General features: G+C 42.3%; 1 protein-coding gene across 3 annotated transcripts in view; it reads right to left on the minus strand.

The window, feature by feature from the left end:
* MTMR7 (myotubularin related protein 7) overlaps positions 1 to 21,281 on the minus strand; it is a 40,177-nt gene that overhangs the window by 16,386 nt on the left and 2,510 nt on the right. For all 3 annotated transcript variants that reach the window (XM_083459957.1, XM_083459956.1, XM_083459958.1), the window contains exons 2-7: positions 13,648 to 13,770; positions 12,168 to 12,330; positions 6,852 to 7,009; positions 5,846 to 5,974; positions 4,839 to 4,973; positions 947 to 1,079 (exon numbers count right to left, since the gene is read on the minus strand). In XM_083459957.1, coding sequence (XP_083316083.1) covers positions 947 to 1,079; positions 4,839 to 4,973; positions 5,846 to 5,974; positions 6,852 to 7,009; positions 12,168 to 12,330; positions 13,648 to 13,770 — 841 coding nt within the window. The remainder of the gene's footprint in view (positions 1 to 946; positions 1,080 to 4,838; positions 4,974 to 5,845; positions 5,975 to 6,851; positions 7,010 to 12,167; positions 12,331 to 13,647; positions 13,771 to 21,281) is intronic.

Genomic DNA, 21,281 nt, shown 5'->3' on the forward strand with positions numbered 1-21,281 from the left:
ACAAGTCTACGGTTCTCATATTTGTATCCTGCCCTTACTCCAAAAGGCTGAGAATAGCATATGTGGATTAATCTCATTTCACCCTCACAACAAGCCTGCGAGATAGTTGAGCCTGAGAAATATGTCACATTGCTTCCCCCAAAGAATTCTGGGAACTGTAGTTTATTAGAGGTGCAGGGGCTGTAACTCTGTGAGGGGGAAACTACAGTTCCCATGATTCTTCAGGGGGGGGAGCCATGTGCTTTAAATGTACGGTTTTGATGTGCAACAGGGTGACTTGTTTAATGGAAATTCCCATACCCAAATTTTAGTATTCTGCAAACAACAGCTCTCTTCACACTACCCTTTCTGATATCGTATAAAGCACAAGTATGCACAGCTCATTTCATTCCGGTATGAACCCTGGAAATTTTGTCGTTTTGGAGCAGAGGGCAGATGTGCTCAGGTAGAGCAGAAGTCCCCAACCACTTTGGGCCAAGGAGCACACTTTGAAATCTATAGAACTGTCATGGGCATTACAAAATGCCCATTTCACAGAAGAAAAACTGGTGACGCTCTCCACAAAAAACACCAAAACCCTTCAAGCAAATAAACAAAAAAGAAGGCAACGCCCTCCAATAAAAATAGGCTTCCTCCAAATAACTAATAACTAATAATAATAATAATAATAATAATAATAATAATGTAAAGGAGCAGTGGCAGGGGCTCTCAGCAGATGCCAGGGGGCTCTCTGAGGGTACCACCGTGTCTACTGGGACCACACTGGGGACAGGGCAAAGTCCACATTTTCAATATTTGTTGCTGAAACACAGATGTACACACAGCAGATGACTGATGATTTTTAACCCTCTCCCCTCAGGATCTCGCTGCACCGAAAAGCACGTGTGAAAGATGGGAGAGCGCACAAGGCAAAAGCACAGATGAGGGGGAAAACCACGAAGTTTACCTTCCAGCATTTTTTGGAGACTGCTCCTCATGACATGGATGTTCTCAATACCTATGAACTGAAACTTGATGTTGGAGTAGTTGTCTTCATTCTCATATCCTTTCCCAGCTGCTCTGTTTGCCATTGCATTGAGCTGCAGAGGGGGAGTAAGAAAAGAAAGAAAAAACATCGAGCTGCAGAAGAGATGGTGCTCATTTTGCTACATGACAAAGGAACAGCATGCAGTATATACAAAAGCAAAAACACTTACAGCAGTATTTCACTGCACTGCATATATAATTACAAAAGGCCACCTTTTAAACCTATTTGCACAGGGGGAGGAGGGATCAGAGTAAAATTGGAGCTTTCTTTGACATTTGAGCTGCAAGAACTAAGAGGCTTTTATATTTTTCAGCCCTCAGGTCTTTATTCCAACCTTACTCCAAGTGCTAATCAAGACGCACACTCTGTGTTTTATCTTCACAATGACCCTGGAAGGTGCGTTAGGCTGAGAGTTAGTGACTTGCCCATGGTTCCCCAGGGAGCTTGGTGGCAGAGCGGGGATGTGAGCTCAGTGCTCTGCAGACTAAATCATACACCCTAACTACTGTGCCAGAAATGGTTCTCAATTGTCATTACAACCCGCAGTGCAATTTGGGGTGGCAACACTTTGAAGCAATCAAATTTTGCAGGGATACCTGGGGTCCTCTGCCTACAGGCTGTCAGGGGCTAGACCATGAGTAGGCAAACTAAGGCCCAGGGGCCGGATCCGGGCCAATCGCCTTCTCAATCCGGCCCGTGGATGGTCTGGGATTCAGCGTGTTTTTACATGAGTAGAATGTGCCCTTTTATTTAAAATGCATCTCTGGGTTATTTGTGGGGTATAGGAATTCATTCATTTCCTCCCCCCCCCAAAAAAAAATAGTCCGGCCCCCCACAAGGTCTGAGGGACAGTGGACCAGCCCCCTGCTGAAAAGGTTTGCTGACCCCTGGGCTAGACTGAGGAGGAATGGTGGGGGCCGCCCCCCCTTCTCCTGAACCTTCCCGAGAACAGGAGGACAGTATAGATTTAGATCAGTGGTTTGCAGAAGGGCATAATTCAGAGGCTGCATAGGACAGAAGCTGGGAAATATTGGAAGAGGAACAGCAGGAAGAAGCACAACCAGGGGAGAGATAGCTGACAGACTCAGTGTCCTTGGAAAGTAATCCTGACCCCCCCCCCTTTCTCCCAGAACCAGACAGGCATTGAAAGTAGTAGAACAGAGAGCTCAGCAGCAGAAGGCTCAGATTAGCGGACGCAGGACTGACGTAGAATAGGGGAGACGAAGCGAGGGTGGGACTTTACTAGCAACACCATTTCTAGAGAGAGACCACATTCCTTTGTCTCTCGCTGTGATTATTGAATAAACTAATTGGTAAGAACTCTTCCATTTTTTATCTGCTTCTTTGCTGCCACCGGGGGAGGGATCTGCTTCCCCAAAGCCTGACACAGGCACACAACTGAATCTCAAACACACACACATGATCCCTGTCAGTTAGGGCCAAGCCACCTGGAGAAGTACCCACTTCTCATGATCCCTAAGCGTAACTTTTCAGTGGCAGAGCACATGATCTGCATACAAAAGGTTCCAGCTCCAATCCAGACAGGGCTGGTTAAGACCCCCTCCTTGATACCCTGAAGAGCCACTGCAAACAGCATCAACAATACTGTGCTAGAAAGACCAATAGCCTGACTCACTAGAAGGGAAATTCCTGTGCTCCAATATGGACTACCATCCCAAACTTATCTGGCCTGTGATCGAGAGACCCAACTGGCATGCAAATTGGAAAGTAAGCCCCGTTGAACTCAACGGGCTTACTTCTAAGTACATATATTTCTAGATTTGCACCCGCTCATTTTTCCTGGTGGCCACATCCATTGCGAAAATCAAGCCTGCTGCAATCTGCCGCCCCCCATGCTAGAATGTGATGGCGTGCTGAGAACTGGCTGTAACATATATTGATGGATGCTTATTTCGATGCAAGTAGCGTCAGAAAACTAAAACAGAAGCTGCATCTTTGGCAGCAAAATAATCACGACGGCCTTTCCAACCAACAAAACATTTACACTTTTCTCTCAGCACCTATGTACCCAGCACCCACCCAGTCCTCGTGACGTAATGCCCACTCCATATATTATGGTTGCCACTTTAAACGGGGAGAGCATGAAAATAAAATACAATGGCTATTTCTTATCTAGTTGCATTAACATTTATTTTTGTGCTGTTGAAGCAAAGTCTGCTTTTAACATCACAATTTATCCAGAAGATGGCACTATCTCTACAGTACCGCAGTGGATTTACATGAATATGCTGATTGGCTCCCAGATGTTGAATTTTTGATGGCCTGCGTTGATTTGCTAGGGTGCGTAAATTAGTAATAAACACTTTTTTTAAAGTGAGGTAACTCAGGAAATTTTATAATTTTGCAGGCACAGCACAGAAGAAAATTTTCAACTTACTGACAAAATAAGAAACTTTATCATAAGTTAAAGAGAGAAGAGACCCTTCCATCCTGGGCCCTTCTGCTTCCCATGTTAACTTTGTCAAATCTATCAGAGATAAGGATGCATCTCAGATGCATTCAAAAAGAGAAATCAGTGGCAGATTTGCAGATCTGACTGCAGTGCAAGTAAACTGGGACAAAATTCACACCAGAATCCAATACATTCTATTGAAGGTCTGAAAGGCTTTCCCGATGATAGTTAAATTCAAGGGCTCTTATTGTATTTATAGCATTGGTGTTACAGCAATTGCCCATAACCAAGTTAGAATGTTTGCTGGCATTCCGTGACAGCACAGAATGACCACCAGTCAAGCAATGGCACAATGTAGAAAACTCATAGCCTCAGGCAGCTGTAAAATTATTCTGCTGCAAGTCTGGCTGTCTTGACCTGTAGTGATCAAGTTTGAGACAAGCAGTTGGCAAAGGAGAGGGAGGGAGTCTGATTGTACTACCTGATACTTTCTACCTGGCATTAACTGGAGTTGGGGAGTTGGCTGCACAAGTTACTCTCTATCCACTGGTCTTTCAATGGAAAGCAAATCTTGCTGAATTGCCCCCCGATCAGAGAAGTTGGGAGTGCTCAACAATCTGGTGGTGCCCATGACTACATGCTACAGCATTCTACTTCAAAAGTACTTTATTTTGCAATATGGAAGAAGAAATCAAATCATGCGATAGCCTTTGCCAGATATTTGAAAGAACACACATACAATAAGCTTGCATACTTCAGTGCTGGGCCATTCTTCTAAGGGGAAGAAGAAGAAGAAGAGTTTGGATTTGATATCCCGCTTTATCACTACCCGAAGGAGTCTCAAAGCGGCTAACATTCTCCTTTCCCTTCCTCCCCCACAACAAACACTCTGTGAGGTGAGTGGGGCTGAGAGACTTCAGAGAAGTGTGACTAGCCCAAGGTCACCCAGCAGCTGCATGTGGAGGAGCGGAGACACGAACCCGGTTCCCCAGATTACAAATCTACCGCTCTTAACCACTACACCACACTGGCTCTGATTCTGCCACAGTGTCAGTTCATGGAGCTACATGTAACATCCTCTGGGTCCAGTGCCCCCCTCCAGGCTTCAGTAACACATAATTTATAAAGCATAGCCTTAGAACTATTTGTTTGCTGTTCCTCTAACTCCAGAACTCACAACGAAAGAGCTAAGTAAAACCATATTTCCATCTTCTGAGATTTGTAGCAGCAAGCTCACAAGGCGCTTCAAGGCCACCCAGTGCTAACCAACTCATTCCGATGACCTCTGACATACTTCTACAGGCATGCTATTGTAGATCTTCTGAGACGCGCCAGGCTGTAATCGGCATTAGCCACCACAAAATAAGCACATACACCACAGAGTACAAATTTTCTCACTTTTGGCCGTGTATCAACAACATAGATGAAATCACTTCCTGGATTTGCCTTCCTGATCGACTGAAGCATCTGTTCGTCTTCCAGGCATCGGGCACTGAAGCCCGAGAGAGGCTGGCTACTCCTGCATATGGAGGCCTGCGAGGAAACAAAAACAGAGACAGAAATATTCAAGTTAACACGTTTAGCACGGCCAAAGGGAATTTACCATCTAGAAATGGAAGCTTGCCACTTAAGAAGTAAAAACGTAGCCTGTATCAGGGTTAAGCACAGAACTGCTTTGTAAACCCCTTTGAGGTTTTCTACACTCTAGTGGTATATAGGTTTTATGAAATAAATAAAAATGAACCTCAGCTAGGCTCTCTTCTTCTCTCCCCCCGCCCCCCAGAATATCTGCCGGTTTCAAGGAAGCACCTATTATGCACCTCAACTCCATTCCCACCCATGATTCAAGACCCAGGCAAAGGATTCAGCATTAATATCCCCAGAGGCTCTGTAAGAACTCTCTCCTTGTGCATCTCCCGACCCTTACGTTGCAGTTACTACAAATATATGAGGTTGTAGAAGTGCGTAAGTGATGCCTCCCCACCAGTGCCTCCACTGCTTCTCACTCCAGTGGGGAAGAGAGACTGACAGCACTTTTGCTTGTGTCCCCAAGTGAGACGCTATGGAGCTTATTAAGGTGCATAGAGATGGAAGGGGCATTGCAGGTGATCAAATCCAACTTCCTGCTTGATGCAATTATCTTATTTATTTATTTATTATTCTATGTGCGGACAAAAGAAACAAAAAAGAACTGACAGTGTTAACAAAAGGAACCATAGCACACACAAAAAAACCCATACCTCAAAAACACTCTAATGAACAATATATTTTAACCAAATTTCAAATCCCTTTTCTTTGTTTATTTGATGCAATTATCATTTGTCCCTCATGGTTTTTAGCTAATAGAAAATGAAGAGTCAGTCCAAGTGAAATAAGTCATTGAAAAGCTTTAGTCCCACACTTACATTATTTTGCTTGTAGTAATATGAAAGTGCTGGGAAACGCCTCCTGCTGCGGAATTTTGAGCTTCCCATAATGATGTGGGCAGTGGCTGATTTCGGCACATACACTTCGGTGGGGTAAGAGTCACAGACCTGTCCAAAAGCAGAAGGAAATCAAGATGAGTTTCTTGAAGCAGAACATAGCATGATCTTCTGGAAGACTTACCTAAGGATAATTTCAAAGGGCCTCACAAATAGTCATACCCATATGTGTGCTCAGTACGCTTAAGAAAAAGGCAAGCAAAAAATAACCGAACAAAGTTTGAAAGCTTGCACTATCTCACATAAAACACAAATTCCATATTTCCTGAATAAGAGTGCTTTATATGTTAGACCTGGATGTTTCCCCATGCTCTGATGCACCACCCAAAACCCTTTCTGCATCCTCCTGAAAGCTTTCTGTTAAAGGACTCAAACATTCTGTTAAGTGAACTCAAAAATTTCCTTTACTTCCAGAAGCAGCACTCAATTGAATGATGGGGGGAGCAAAGCAAAGCATGATGAGATTGTGTCACACAACTTCTTAATACTCTGTCCCAGTTCAGACATCACAATGTTGCTCTAATAAATTATGGTTTATCAGCCAAATAACAAACCATGTGCCCATGCACTCCCACACTGCTCAACCACTATCCTCCTGTACCCAGCTTTGATGCTTATATTCTGGTTTTTAAAACCACTTTCCCATGATGTCCAAAGTGGGGAAATGGTTTATTCTGGCAGTGCTTAAACCATAGTTTGGATGTCACAGGAAACTGTGGTTTAACAAACCAAGATGTAAGACCCAAAGCTGAGAGCATGAGAGACGAACACATGAGCACACAACTCCATAAACCATGATTTATCAGTCCACAATCATGCCTGAATTGGGTCACTTAGTTACCAGGCTAATGCAGGGATGGTAAGTGGTCACTGCTGTCCTTTGTGTTCCACATTATCAAGTACCGCACCTTTGGTAGCAGCAACTCACCCTGTAATCTCTATTGACATCACTGAGCTGCCAGTAATTATTTGGGACCCCCATCCGATTATATTCTTCCTTCATGTTTGTCAGATTCCAACCTTGCTCTCGCTCTTCTTTGTTTAGCTTGGGGTTGAAGGAAAAACAGTACAACTCTTCATATTTAACTGAAGGACAGGGAAAAAGAGACACACACACTATTTATCCATTTGATTTATTATTATTGCATCACAAATACCAACTTTTATTCGCTTAGTTATGCCAGCTGTCACATTTTTCAAAGATGATAACCAATGAAGCTTGCAATTCGTTAGGGAGGACTGCGCTTGTGTATATGAATAATCCAGATGGGATTTCAAACAAGCTCTGTATGCTGTCTGTCCAGACACTTTACAGCCAAACTTTGCAGACAGCTAACCTTTTCCCTGATTGGGAGGGGAGGCAGGCAGGGTGTCTGATGTTAAGAGCTGCATTTCTTGCTCTTGTGTTTTATCCAGTTTGCTTGTTCCGTTAGCAGCGTGTCATTTGATTCATTTGCTCAGACCACCGGTTTGATGCGCCATGCTTGCTCCATTTTTCTCCTACTGGTACTATGTAACTTGGGCTGCAAGCATACAGGTGGCCAGAGGCCAGTTGAGTGGCTCCGGAATGCACATCAGTACCACTCTACTGATAGAACAGGCCAATGGCCCATCTAGTCCAGCATATTGTTCTCACAGTGGCCGACCAGATGCCTATGGGAAGCTCTCAAGGAGGTCCTGAATGGAACAGTGCTCTCCCCACTTGTGATTCCAAGCAAATGGTATTCATACTGCCTCCTACAGTGAATGCATGTTGAGGCAGGATCCAAAGTCTCCTTGTACCTCATCATACTGCAGGACTAAAGAACTAAACCAGCCCTAGAGAGGGGAACCAAAACACATTGTGTCAGGGAAATAAGAAAAAGCCATCTTCACTTCCCACGCAGCTCACATTGAGCCAGCAGGGCAACATGAAGTGGACATGAGCCATGGATTCTCCATGACTCTCATGGGAAGACACTTCCATAGAATTGCTCTGCCCATCTATGACTTGGGCGGCAAATAAATAAATAAAATAGGCCGATGAGCCCTGCAAATGCCATTAAAATGTTCACTTTAGTTCTTAGATGGCGTTTATTGTTTGAACACAAGTCAAGCAAAAAAAAAAAAACCTGGTCAACTATAATTTTAACCTACGACATTTATGAGCCACCTTTGTATTCAACAACAGAAGACGCACAACAGAATGAAACAGATTTAAAGAGCAACTGCACACCAACACAATAACAACAAAATAAATGAATACAACAACTGTAATACAATTACTTAAAATAGTCGTAACCAACCATTTTGAGTAAAAGTGTTCCGACAAGTCAACTGACAGCATTATGACCATCAGCTGATGAAGATCCCAACCCAGCTAAGTTGATGGCATAAGGCACTATAATTCTACTATCCTTACTTTATTATTGCTAACTTTCCCCCACGTTTTATTCCCTCACTTAACTTCACATTTAAATAGGACTTAATTTCTGTACTACAAAGTGCACAGCCACTTTGGCGAGGTGGGGATCGGCTAAGCTACTGCCTCTTCTCTTTCCTTTGACCTTAAGAGGAAAAGAAAGTGTGTATCGCACACTCCGTTACGATGAAATAAGGAGGGGAGAGCACCATAGCCAACTGTTTTATGTTCAGGAGGACTGACGCAGTTAGACTGTTATCTACAGGAAATGGTTTAGTAGATTACAGCAGGATCTTCCAGCAGAAAACTGACATCAGACTACCATTGGTCACCTGTGAACCCTACCACAGTGAAGGCAGATCCAGAAGCAAACAGAGGGAATTCAGCTTTGGTCCATCCTGTTCTATAACAGTAGGAAACAATTAACTGGATGTTATGGGTTAATCTCTTTCAAATGTTGTCATTGGGGGCAGGGTAGGGAGGCTTGCGGCAAGGCAAGGTACCAGTCACAGGTGACCTTCAGGTTCCTTCCTTCCCTACAGTTTTATGAATTGATGTCCCATAAAATGGCCAGAACACAACTAACAAGATTGCCATGTGTGATAAACCCAAAGCAAATAAAGGGCTCTTGCAACAGCTAAGTCCCTTATACGCAGATGCTTGCAACATGCTCAGAATGGGAGGAGAGGTCTTCTTGTGGGTCAGGAATTAGTTAAGTAGCAGGAAGCAGAGGGGAGGAATAAATGGACAGTTTTCCGAATGGAGGGATGTAGAAAATGGAGTCCCTCAAGGATCAGCAATGGGCCATGTGCTTTTTAATTTGTTCATAAACAATCTCTAGAGTTAGCTGTGAAGTTGTCAAGTTTGCTGATGATACTAAATTGTTCGGGGTTGTAAAAACAAAAAGAGATTGTGCTCCAAAAGGGCCTCTCCAAACTGAGTTAATGGGTGGTAAAATGGCAAATGAAGTCCCATGTAAACAAGTGTAAAGCAGTGCATGTCAGTGCAATAAATGAACGGTAGCTCCAGTTCCCAGGATTCTTTGGGGGAAGCCACAAGTTAAAGTGGAACAAATGTGCTTTACATGTATGGTGTGAAGTCTCTGCACCCTACGAAAGCTTCTCCAGTGTCATCCATAAAGAAGTAAAGTGAACCCATCTGTGTGAATTACTTGCCATATCAGGAACAGCCAGCCAAATTGGATTTGGCACTAGAAGTGTATCCAAGCGCTGATGCCATCTTACTTCTCAAAAGCAAAACAGAAAAATCCTGCAGCACCTTAAAGGCAAAGAGTTGCAGACAACCTATGTCCCATTCAAAGTAGATCCATTAAAGTTAATGGCCATGACTAATTCAGGTCTACTACATTTCAATGGTTCTACTGTGAGCATAACGTAAAATACAACCCAAGCAAAATAAGGTGCCCTAAGTCTGTTATTTTTGCTGCAGAGACTAACATGCCTATATAGCACTATTGAAAAAACTTACTTCACTTTATTGCTTTCAATGGGATGCACAGTTAAATCAATAGTCAAGTGCATCTGGTTACACATAAATGCCCATTTTAAGTGTGACTAGAGCAGGATTAGAGTATGTAGATGGATACAACTAGTAATCTATGTTGTACAAAAGGAGTGCTGTATACAAGAAATGGAGAGGAAATTAATCCATAAACTTTCAGAACATTAAACCATAATTCAAAAAATAGATGAGGGCAGGGTTTGAACAGTTTCTGGAACTCAGACTTTTCTGCCTCCATCTGTTTATTGTCATGGCATGGGTTTATGTACACTGTTCCATCTGTTTATGTACATTGTTATATTTAACCTGGGGGGAAATATCTCAAGTAGAAAGATCTGGCTGGAATTTTGACGTGTATTTGTTCACCAGCGTCCAAAACGTGCATTAAAGTCATCCATTACACCAGCTCACATCACTGGCTAGGAGCTCTCACAGCTAGATCAAGTTAGAACAAACAATGTCCTATTTTCAATTCAAGGCTTTATCAACAGTTCAGTCACAAAGTGTGAGGTGCAAAGCTTATTCATATTTGCAGGTTATTGGAAGTGCTTGACACAGTTGGCAGGAATGAGGAACATGGTGGGATGTCGCCAGAACCACCTGTCACAACCTAAGCAGAAAGAGTTCTCAAATCTTCCTCGATAATACTTTTCCAGAAGTTCACAGCCTCCAGACACCACCCACTAAACCCTTACATATTTCCTTGCTCACATTATTATTATTATTATTATTTCCTGGAGGCGGTTGGAGGATGGATGGCGGCTAATGGATTGAAGTTGAATCCTGACAAGACAGAAGTACTGTTTTTGGGGGACAGGGGGCGGGCTGGTGTGGAGGACTCCCTGGTCCTGAATAGGGTAACTGTGCCCCTGAAGGACCAGGTGCGCAGCCTGGGAGTCATTTGGGACTCACAGCTGTCCATGGAGGCGCAGGTCAATTCTGTATCCAGGGCAGCTGTCTACCAACTCCACCTGGTACGCAGGCTGAGACCCTACCTGCCCGCGGACTGTCTCGCCAGAGTGGTACATGCTCTAGTTATCTCCCGCTTGGACTACTGCAACGCGCTCTACGTGGGGCTACCTTTGAAGGTGACTCGGAAACTACAACTAATCCAGAATGCGGCAGCTAGACTGGTGACTGGGGGCGGCCGCCGAGACCACATAACACCAGTCTTGAAAGACCTACATTGGCTCCCAGTACATTTCCGAGCACAATTCAAAGTACTGGTGTTGACCTTTAAAGCCCTAAACGGCCTCGGCCCAGTATACCTGAAGGAGCGTCTCCACCCCCATCGTTCTGCCCGGACGCTGAGGTCCAGCGCCGAGGGCCTTCTGGCGGTTCCCTCATTGCGAGAAGCAAAGCTACAGGGAACCAGGCAGAGGGCCTTCTAGGTAGTGGCGCCTGCCCTGTGGAACGCCCTCCCATCAGATGTCAAAGCGATAAATAACTACCTGACATTTAGAAGACATCTTAAGGCAGCCCTGTTCAGGGAAGTTTTTAATCTGTGATATTTTATTGTATTTTTTGTTTCTATGGAAGCCGCCCAGAGTGGCTGGGGAAACGCAGCCAGATGGGCTGGGTACAAATAATAAATTATTATTATTATTATTATTATTATTATTATTATTATTATTATTATTCCTCAAAGGGGACTTTCTCCAGCCCCTTGATCATGTTGGTTTCCCCTTTCTACACCTTTTCCAGTCTACAAAATCCTTTGTTGTTTTTGCTGCAACACAGCTACACCTCTGAATATTTGTAAAAAGGAAACACCTTAGTGCTGTGCTAAAACTAAATTCAGGCCCAGTCCGCAGGTTTACAGAACAAAAGGATGAAAAATAAAGTTCTAAATCAGCTGTGTAAATGTGCTGATTGATATTAAAAGATTAATGGAGCTAAGGAAAAAACTAAAAATAATAAAAATGAAGGATCCCTGTCCCATGGAACCTTCCCTGTGAGGAGAAAGAGAAATAGTGACATAATGGCCAGAGAGTTATGGGCAAAACCAGAGATGAACATGACCATGAATGGCTAAAGAGAAGAGAGATGAATGAAATGATCATCAAATGCTGGAAGGAGATGCCTTTTCTACAACTGTGCTATCAGATGGCACAGAGCTTTTTTGAAAGACAGCAAACAGATATTGCATTGTTTGTACACTGGGTGAAAGAGAATCATAACAACCTCCTCAGCATCAGGGTTTTTTTCCCTTTCTTTTTTTTTTACAAACTGCATGACAGCAGTCCACCACAAGATAAATAAGAGAGAGCATTTGTTCAGGCTAATTTCCAGATTGTATCCTTCTGAACTTCCATTCCATACCTGGGCGTGCCAGACGGATTAAAGATATGTAAACATCATGGCAATCTCTTTCTTGAGGCATGATGAACTGGATGTTCTGAAAATTCTTGCAGCGAATCAGCAAAGGACAACCAGTTGCTGCTGTAGCCTGCTTTTCGATAGAAGAGATTTGACTGTGAAGAACCTGAAAAGGAGAAACAACTTTTTTTACTGTGCGCTCTCTCTCTCTCTCTCTCTCTCTCGCTCTCTCCGTGTGTGTGTGTGTTAAGACACCTTGAACTCTGCCAAGGAAAAGTGGGATGCAAATGTTTTAAATAAATAAATAAATAATAAATAAATGTTTTAAATAACCAAACAGCAACAAAACACTTGCAACTTTAAAAGAATACAACACAGCCCACTTTGACCATGTGCATTAATGCATGCAATGTTCCAATGTGAAAGAGGGAGCAAGGCATTGGACAATACGCTGTTGTCAAGCAGAAGAAAGACAGAGTCTTGAACCAGTACATATGAGCTCTACATCAGCGTTGTGGTGAACTCCCCATAACAAAGAGCTGAAACTTACACAGTACATTCCACTTCCAGTCTGAAGCTCCCTGTTGACCAGGTAGGGGTGGAAAAGTCCCCTGTCTGAAACCCGGCACAGTCGCTGTCGGTCTGTAGAGTGGAGGCAGCCAACATGGTGCCCCCAAATGCTGCTGGACCATAACTTCCCCAAGACCCAGACAGCATGGCGAATGGTCAGGGATGATGGGAGTCATGGTTCAGCAACATCTAAGTGGGCATAACGTTAGCTACCCCTGGTGTAGACAATACAGTGGTACCTCGCAAGACGAATGCCTCGCAAGACGAAAAACGCGCAAGACGAAAGAGTTTTCCGTTTTTTGAGTCGTTCCGCAAGACGAATTTCCCTATGGGCTTGCTTCACAAGACGAAACATCTTACGAGTTCTTGCGAGTTTGTTTCCTTTTTCTTAAAGCCGCTAAGCCGCTAATAGCCCCTAAGCCGCTAAGCAGTTAATAGCCGCTAAGCCGCTAATAGCCACTAAGCCGCTAATAGCCGTGCTTCGCAAGACAAAAAAACCGCAAGACGAAGAGATTCGCGGAACGGATTAATTTCGTCTTGCGATGCACCACTGTACCAAACTAGATGGACTCAGTGTAAGGCAGATTCCCATGTTCCTAGATTTTGAGCTTTCTCTGGTACATTTGCTGCCATCGCAACAAACTCAATGGTCTGGCTGTTCCTTATGCATACCCATTATGTTCTATAATCCAGTCTTGACTTAAAAGTCTGTGTACATTGCACACAGACTTTTAAAAATCAATGGAGAGGACAAATTAGCGAACTTTACGGGATGCATTCACAGATATATCCACTCCCTTTTAATTTGTTCAGCATACGTTTGTAGGGCATTTTGCAGTTATAAAAATAAAACCAGAGTTGTAGAAATTACTTTCATTGGATTCACAGAGCTGTAATATAGAAATTGCCATACCCACGTCTCTTTACGGGTGTCTGACTCATTTTCTACAAAGATCACATGAGTGGCTGTTAGATACAGTGTCCCTAATGCAGCCCTTTTGGAAGATATTCCATCAATCAAGCGGACATTTTCCACCTAAAAGAGAGAGAGAGCGCATAACCAAGCAGTTCAATACTTCCAATAAAATAAAAAAATAAAAAATTCTATAAAATTCTATGAAACTGGTTTTCTGTTGAAAGAAACCATTTATGTTAAACATGCCAATCTTTTTCCACTGTTTAAAAGTAGCAAGATGAAAGAGACTAGAAGACATAGAAAAGAATATTAATTTTACATCCCAAATTTACTTTTTGTTTATGTATTTTCTTTGTTATTTGCTTATAAGGCTTACATTAAACAATATGCAAATTAAAAATACCATCCAACATTAAAAACAAACTGACATAAAATGTATCAAACTATACATAAAACCAATTGTGGCAAGATTTATTTATTAATACAGAGTCAAAGATACAAACTAGAAAGAACATAATCAAAGTAAAGTCAGTAGTTTTCAAACAAATATAAGTAATATAATTACATGCTAAAATTGGGTGATAAAATTACATGTCTGTATACAATGGATGGCATTCAACTATGTTTTACTCAAATTAATGTACCTAATTTAGTCATGTTAGTCATGTTTTACTGAAATTAATGTACCTAATTTAGTCATGTTCATGATTTCCAGGGAGTCTACTCCAAGTAAAATACCACCCATTGTTCATAATCATTTAGTCCTACTCAGAGCTTTTTTCTAAAAAAAAAAATGTTTAGGGGTACTCTCATTTCCCTACTCATATTGAAATACAGTGGTACCTCGGGTTAAGTACTTAATTCGTTCTGGAGGTCTGTTCTTAACCTGAAACTGTTCTTAACCTGAAGCACCACTTTAGCTAATGGGACCTCCTGCTGCCGCCGCGCCATCGGAGCACGATTTCTGTTCTCATCCTGAAGCAAATTTCTTAAACCGAGGTACTATTTCTGGGTTAGCGGAGTCTGTAACCTGAAGCGTATGTAACCTGAAACGTATGTAACCCGAGGTACCACTGTACTGCCTCTCAATGAGGCCAAACTTATCGATTCACAAAATGTTTAGGGGTACCCCTGCGTACCTCCAGGAAAAAAAGCACTGGTTATACTTAATTTTTGACTAACAGGAATGAGTGGCTGCAACCTTTTGTACTTTGCAAAATAAAATTTGTGAAAATCTCAATAAAACTATCAATAACAACTTTTGTAAAAATGGCAAGATGCAATCTGATTGGTACAGCCTTGGTTCTGCTTGCCTCTGACTGGACCTGACATTACTCATAATTCTGTGCAGCGCATTACAGCAGATACACCCATATTTTCTAATGAACTTTTCTTTTGTTTTCTTTTTAAAATAAGTATACTAAAGATGAGTTAAATTCATATTTGCTCCATACGCATATCAGGATTTCTGAAACAGAAAAGGGGTAAAATACTTATACACAAATTCCACCTCAACCATATCACATGAGACAAAGCAGCTAAGAAATTTAACAATTATTCATAACCTAGCTACAAAGACATTTAAAGGATTATCATGTTTTTAAGAGCCTATTCAGAGCTCAAGGTAGGTGGGGATTTGAAAAAGCTAAAGTTAACTTCTGCCAAGCTAACCAAATAGATCTATGGAGTGTTTCTGTATGCTCTGTGGTTTCATTTGAGCTAAATTCTCATGCCTTTATGACAGCTCATCCTTGCCCTTTTCTCTACTGAGAATCTACTTTGGTAACAAATGAGTTAAGAGTGGAACTCCAGGACGTGACCCAGTTTTGGGGGGTTTTTTTATAGTATAATGATTCACTGACTTCTTGGCTAGTTCTTATGAGACCTACGTCTTGGCTAGTTCTTCAGTGACCTATGTCAAGAGCTGGCTGCAGAAAGCAGAAAGCTAAACCACTTTGAAGACACAGATTTTCTAGCAAGCTCTGGCCTCTGGGAACTATTTTTGTGCATCTCACATCATTCCCAGTGGAGAAACAAACTGTGCGATGTCAGCTCAAAATTCACCCTTAAGGCAGCTTAGTGCCAGATCATCAAAGTACTTTAGGCCAATAGGAGCACTGAAAAGAACAAAGTTTGCTCTGCAGTGTACATTCAATAGTGACTTAGCTGGAGACAAAACTGCACTAACTAGGAGTCTAAAGGTAAAGGTAAAGGGACCCCTGACCGTTAGGTCCAGTCGCGGACAACTCTGGAGTTGTCGCGCTCATCTTGCTTTACTGGCCGAGGGAGCTGGCGTACAGCTTCTGGGTCATGTGGCCGCATGACTAAGCCGCTTCTGACAAACCAGAGCAGCACACGGAAACGCCGTTTACCTTCCTGCCGGAGCGGTACCTATTTATCTATTTGCACTTCGTGCTTTCAAACTGCTAGGTTGGCAGGAGCAGGGACCGAGCAACGGGAGATCACTCCGTCACGGGGATTTGAACCGCCGACCTTGTAATTGGCAAACCCTAGGCTCTATGGTTTAACCCACAGCACCACCTGCGTCCCCAGACTAGGAGTCTAGTTAGTGTTAAATGAAAAAAATATTCAGTTATATATTTGCATATCCCCACAATTTTTTACTAAATATACATTTTTGATAAATTAAGGGGAGACAATTTTCAGTTCAAGAAAGAAATCTAACCAATCATTTTCAGAATGGAAGTCCCTAATCCAACAGCACATTAGAATCAAAATAGTCACAAAACATTCAAGAGAGAATGCTTTTCAGGAGTGACCAGCAGCTAGGGGACGTGCCATGGAACTTGCCTCTCTACAGCACCACTGCTACCACATACTGGGTATAGCGGAGCAAGGTAATGAAAAAAGGCGGGGCAGGCATACCAGCATAGCCAATCCAGTGCTCCCACAGTAACAATCTCGCTGCCGCCTTCCCCAGTAGTCAATGCTGCCCCTCCTCTCCTGGAGCCACTGACATTTTACATGTATCTTACTGATTAATTAACTAAATCTTTAGCTATAGATGATGCTCAATGGTTAGGAACTGTGCAGAAACACCTACTGAAACTGGTATCAGCAGCAATCAGAGAGAATACTTTGAAGGTTTGAAGTTTAAGTCACGTTTATTTACTGTAGGATTAATGTGACTTAAGCGTCAAACCTTCAAAGTATTATCTCTGATTGTCAGTGGAGAGATGTGGACATGTGGTAGTTCACAGATTCTGGAAGCCCCTCTTTGAAGAATGTAGTGAAATTTTGGAGTAATAATCTGTGAACTGCAATTGGCTTTAATTTCTGGTTTTAGAAATGTGCAATACAAGGAAGTGGTGACTTTATGTGGGGTCACGGCACCAAAAAAGTGGGCAAAAATGGAAGAAAAGGTCTTTCATTAAATGATTCGTAAGGATATGTGAGGCAAACCACCTTTACTAAAAGGTGGACTTGATATGGGGTAAAATACAAGCAAAGCTATACATTTTAAAATTGTTTTCATTTTAAGCAAGACTTTATACCACATGATATGCCAACGTTTGGGTTGTGTCGTCTGCCTTGGATCCAACTTCTACATTATTTGTAAGCCATCTTGTTACCCACATGATTGTGCGCTCAGAATTTGAGGTGTAGGACGGGTCAGCGTGTCTTGGGGGTCCCAATGGGGAGACTCGCAGGCCAGAGGTTCCCCACCCCTATTGCAGAGGTATCAGAGATCGTGGTGCCAAGTCCCTTGAGTGATCACCTACGCACACAAATTGCAACTGACTGAAGTATTTCTTAAAAGCCATGTCTGTCCATCATGATATATTTTCCTCCATGACCTTGGTTGCTGTAGGCTAAAAGGAGCAAAGAGGGCTTTAAGCAGAACACAGTCAAGGGATTTATGGTGTCTATGGCAACCCCTTACATGATATATATAAAGTGGATCCAAATTCAACGCAACACTTTTTAAGAGAAAAGGGAAAGAAGGCAAAATATAGAAGTTAAAGGGAATGCAAAATTGCAAACAGATGTAAGGCACTTTCAGAGGATAAATTTAAAATCTGACCTTCTGAACAAGGCTGTTGAGAGGTCATTCAAGAAAAGGGATGTTGTATTTGGGAAAGGGATAGGCAAATTCTCAAGTTAGGCTAGCCGCAAAGCTCTTTCTAGATATGCTGAATGCACGTTGAATGCCTGTGAAGGTTTTATGGCTACAGTCAAATTGCATTGGGTGTTCCAAGACATCACGTGTCCCTAAGTATATTTTATACTTGTTGAATAAACCTTGATTGTGGATCTAGTTTTTAAAAGGCACTGAGAATGCAATAACTTGTTTTGTTACTGTGACAAGAGACTGCCAGTCATACAGCGGTTGCAAGGCAGGACAACAGCAATCTGGATAACCTTGCTTACAGTCAGCCAACCTTGTTTGGAAAATAGGATTATACAATTGAGGATTCACACATCTGATCAAAACAAGCACAAAACTAGCGACTTAGACTTGTGTCTTCTCCAAGTGAGAACAATGCAGATTCCTGATTAAATTCTACTCTAGGAGACTGATAAGGAAGAAAAAACATTAGCGCTGAGCCAGAGGGGGCGTTGGAAAAGCATAGCTGAGAGACGGTTGGGTGTCCAAGAGGAATAGTCATGCTGTCTTTTTCCTTAGATGACCTCAAGCTCGCATCACTAGTCTAACAGCAGGAAGTTATGAGACGGAATAGATGGATGATGAGAATCTTCTAGCCCCAAGTGCTAATAAGTAGGACAAAGAGCACTCTATCAACAAGGTCAGCCAGATCGCACCACAAATTATCTTTCTCTCCACTTGTAGAACTGAAACACAGGAAACCAGAATCTGCCATTTAGAAAGGTTTCTGAGCTCTGAGGTGCAGACAAGGGGTTGCTTCCACACTGTCACTGTTTTCAGGAGGGATTCTATCACCTATCAGCAAGTTCAGGTTATGCAATTAAAGACGATTCAGCACTCTTGTGCAACAAACGTGCTTCACCAGACACCTCCCCCCTCCAAATCAGACTTTTTGCAATAAGGAAAGTGATGGGGGTAGGCACTGGAAAGTGTGCGATAACAATTGATTGAAATCCCTGTGCTTTTAATGATGAACAGTTTAGGAACACACTCAGGAAACTGCTTCCTATCAAGTGAAACCATGTATCCTTCTAGCTAATTAGACGTCATCTGTACCATATACTGAATGCAGTATTACACCACTTTAAAGAGCCATGGCTGTATTTCATTAAGGGTCCCAAGAGCTTTTAGAATATCCCTATTCCTGTCACAGAGCTACAATTCCCACAGTTCTATAGGAGGAGAGATTGATTGTTAAATCACTCGGAAAACTGTAGCTCTGTGTGGGGAATAGGAGTCTCCAAACACCTCTCCACACCCTTAACAAACTAAAATTTGCCATGAATTTGGGGAAGCCATGACTATTTAAAGTGGCAAAATGCCTAAAATCACAGAATCAAAGAATTGTAGAGTTCAAAGGGACCACAAGGGTCATCTAGTCCAATCCCCTGCAATGCAGGAACTCTTCCCCCCCCCCCAACACTGGACTCAAACCCACAACCCTGAGATTAAGAGTCTCATGCTCTACCAACTGGGCTATCCCTTCTTTCAATGTATGGGATCCTAGTTTCATCTACAGACACACTGCCAGCACATCTCCAGGGTTTCAGTGAAATTCCCAGGAACCCTACCTAAATGTCAGGGATTCATCCTGGGACCTTTATAATGCAAAACATGTACTGTACCACTGAGCAAGAATGCAACAATGCTCACACACAGAGACACATAAGTAGCCAGCTGTTTATTTTAAAATAAATACATGAGAACGTTATACCGATTAATGAACTTGTCAAGACATGAGACTCAGACATCCCTTTGGAAAGAAAATAAAATATTTGTGTCATGTCTAACTTTTACATAAGGAAACTGACACCAGAATTATATCAACATCTCCATATAGCCATGGATTAGTTTACTGTATTTTCACATCACAAAACCGGCCTGGAACTGGCACAACAGAAGAGAATATTGATTTAGTTTCCCAACATGAATCAACAATATAGTGAAGAATAACTTGTTGGTTTGATAGTCAGAGGACAAAGTTCAATTATTTTATTTTTTTTAAACTGAAGTGGCAACTACAAACCTTCCTGACCCTTGACAGCTATAATGCATGGTACGTGAGGCTACCCTTGAAGGCAGTTGCAATTTGTGCAGAATGAAGCTGTCAGAATTCAGAGCAGCTCAGTAATCCGAAATCTTCCTATACTGCCCATGTACTAACTGGCCCTTCTCATTGGCCCTGGTGTTAAAGGAAACTCACTACGTGGTGGTATTAGATAGGGCTTTCTCTGTGATGGCATCTCACTTCTGGCACTCCCCTTTAATAAATGACTGGTGCTACACCATTCACTTTTAGGCACCAGTTAAATAAATATTAGCGTTTTGTAGGGAGTTGACCTTATGTGGAGAGTTAGAGCTGTTCGACAGTGGAATTTGCTGCCAAGGAGTGTGGTGGAGTCTCCTTCTTTGGAGGTCTTTAAGCAGAGGCTTAACAGCCATATGTCAGGAGTGCTCTGATGGTGTTTCCTGCTTGGCAGGGGGTTGGACTCGATGGCCCTTGTGGTCTATTCCAACTCTATGATTCTATGAAATCAGTCTGTTCTATGTGTGCCATATTGTGCTATTATATATTATTATCTGCTGTTTTATGAGTTGCATGTAAATTTTATTATTACATTTTTAAGGGGGGGGGTTTGTTCAATCCTGCCCTGGGATCATTAATTGATGAAGGGTGTGCTAGATAGTCAATGAATGAATGTTGCAGCTTGAGCAACATATAGTAAAGCGTGTCTACAAAAAATGTAATGTGTGAAGCATCTCTCACAGGATGCTTTACTGTGTACATAAATCCAAGATCTAACATTCTTCATGTGATATTGTTCCCAGCAAAGTTATGCTCATAAACATGCCCATGTCAGCTCTACACGTTACATGCTTCATAGTAGCCTGATGAGCTTTGAAGGGAACTTTAGAGTCAGTCCCAAATTCATATTGCACTAAGTAGCCCATGAAGACCCACAGGTTGAGCTAATCTCAACCCATTCAAGTGGGAAATGTAAAGAAAAGAAAAAAGAACATCGAAGGCCTGAATATTTGTGATACAAATGTCATTTTCCCCAGAAATAACCCAAATACTTTCAACAAAACAGAAAAAGGACTCAATAACATGGAAAAACTAGAACTTGAGGACAACTTGGACCACCCAGAATGCTGCATTAAACAAACAGATACAACATCAAATGAATGCCTGGTGCTATTATTACAACACAGACGCTAGGGATTCATTTGGCATGTTCAGTGGAAATTAACTTAAACTGCTCTGCTGCCAATATATAGCTACAATGATATAAATGGAAGGAACAACACACTTTATGTGCCTGGAAAAAAATTGTGATCTAAGTGCAGTGTCTTCTTCATATCTTTGGTATCAATCTATTCTTTAGCACCATTGGTTCCCCGCCATTTAAGTTAGCACAAAGCATTTTCAAATCAGGTGGGGATCTGGTTTCGTCCCCCATCCCCTTTGGCTGCCATTTATGGTGAAGCCTGTTAACAGAAG

Source organism: Podarcis liolepis (assembly GCF_965112155.1).
Source record: "Podarcis liolepis genome assembly, chromosome: 9".
NCBI classification, from domain to species: domain Eukaryota; kingdom Metazoa; phylum Chordata; class Lepidosauria; order Squamata; family Lacertidae; genus Podarcis; species Podarcis liolepis.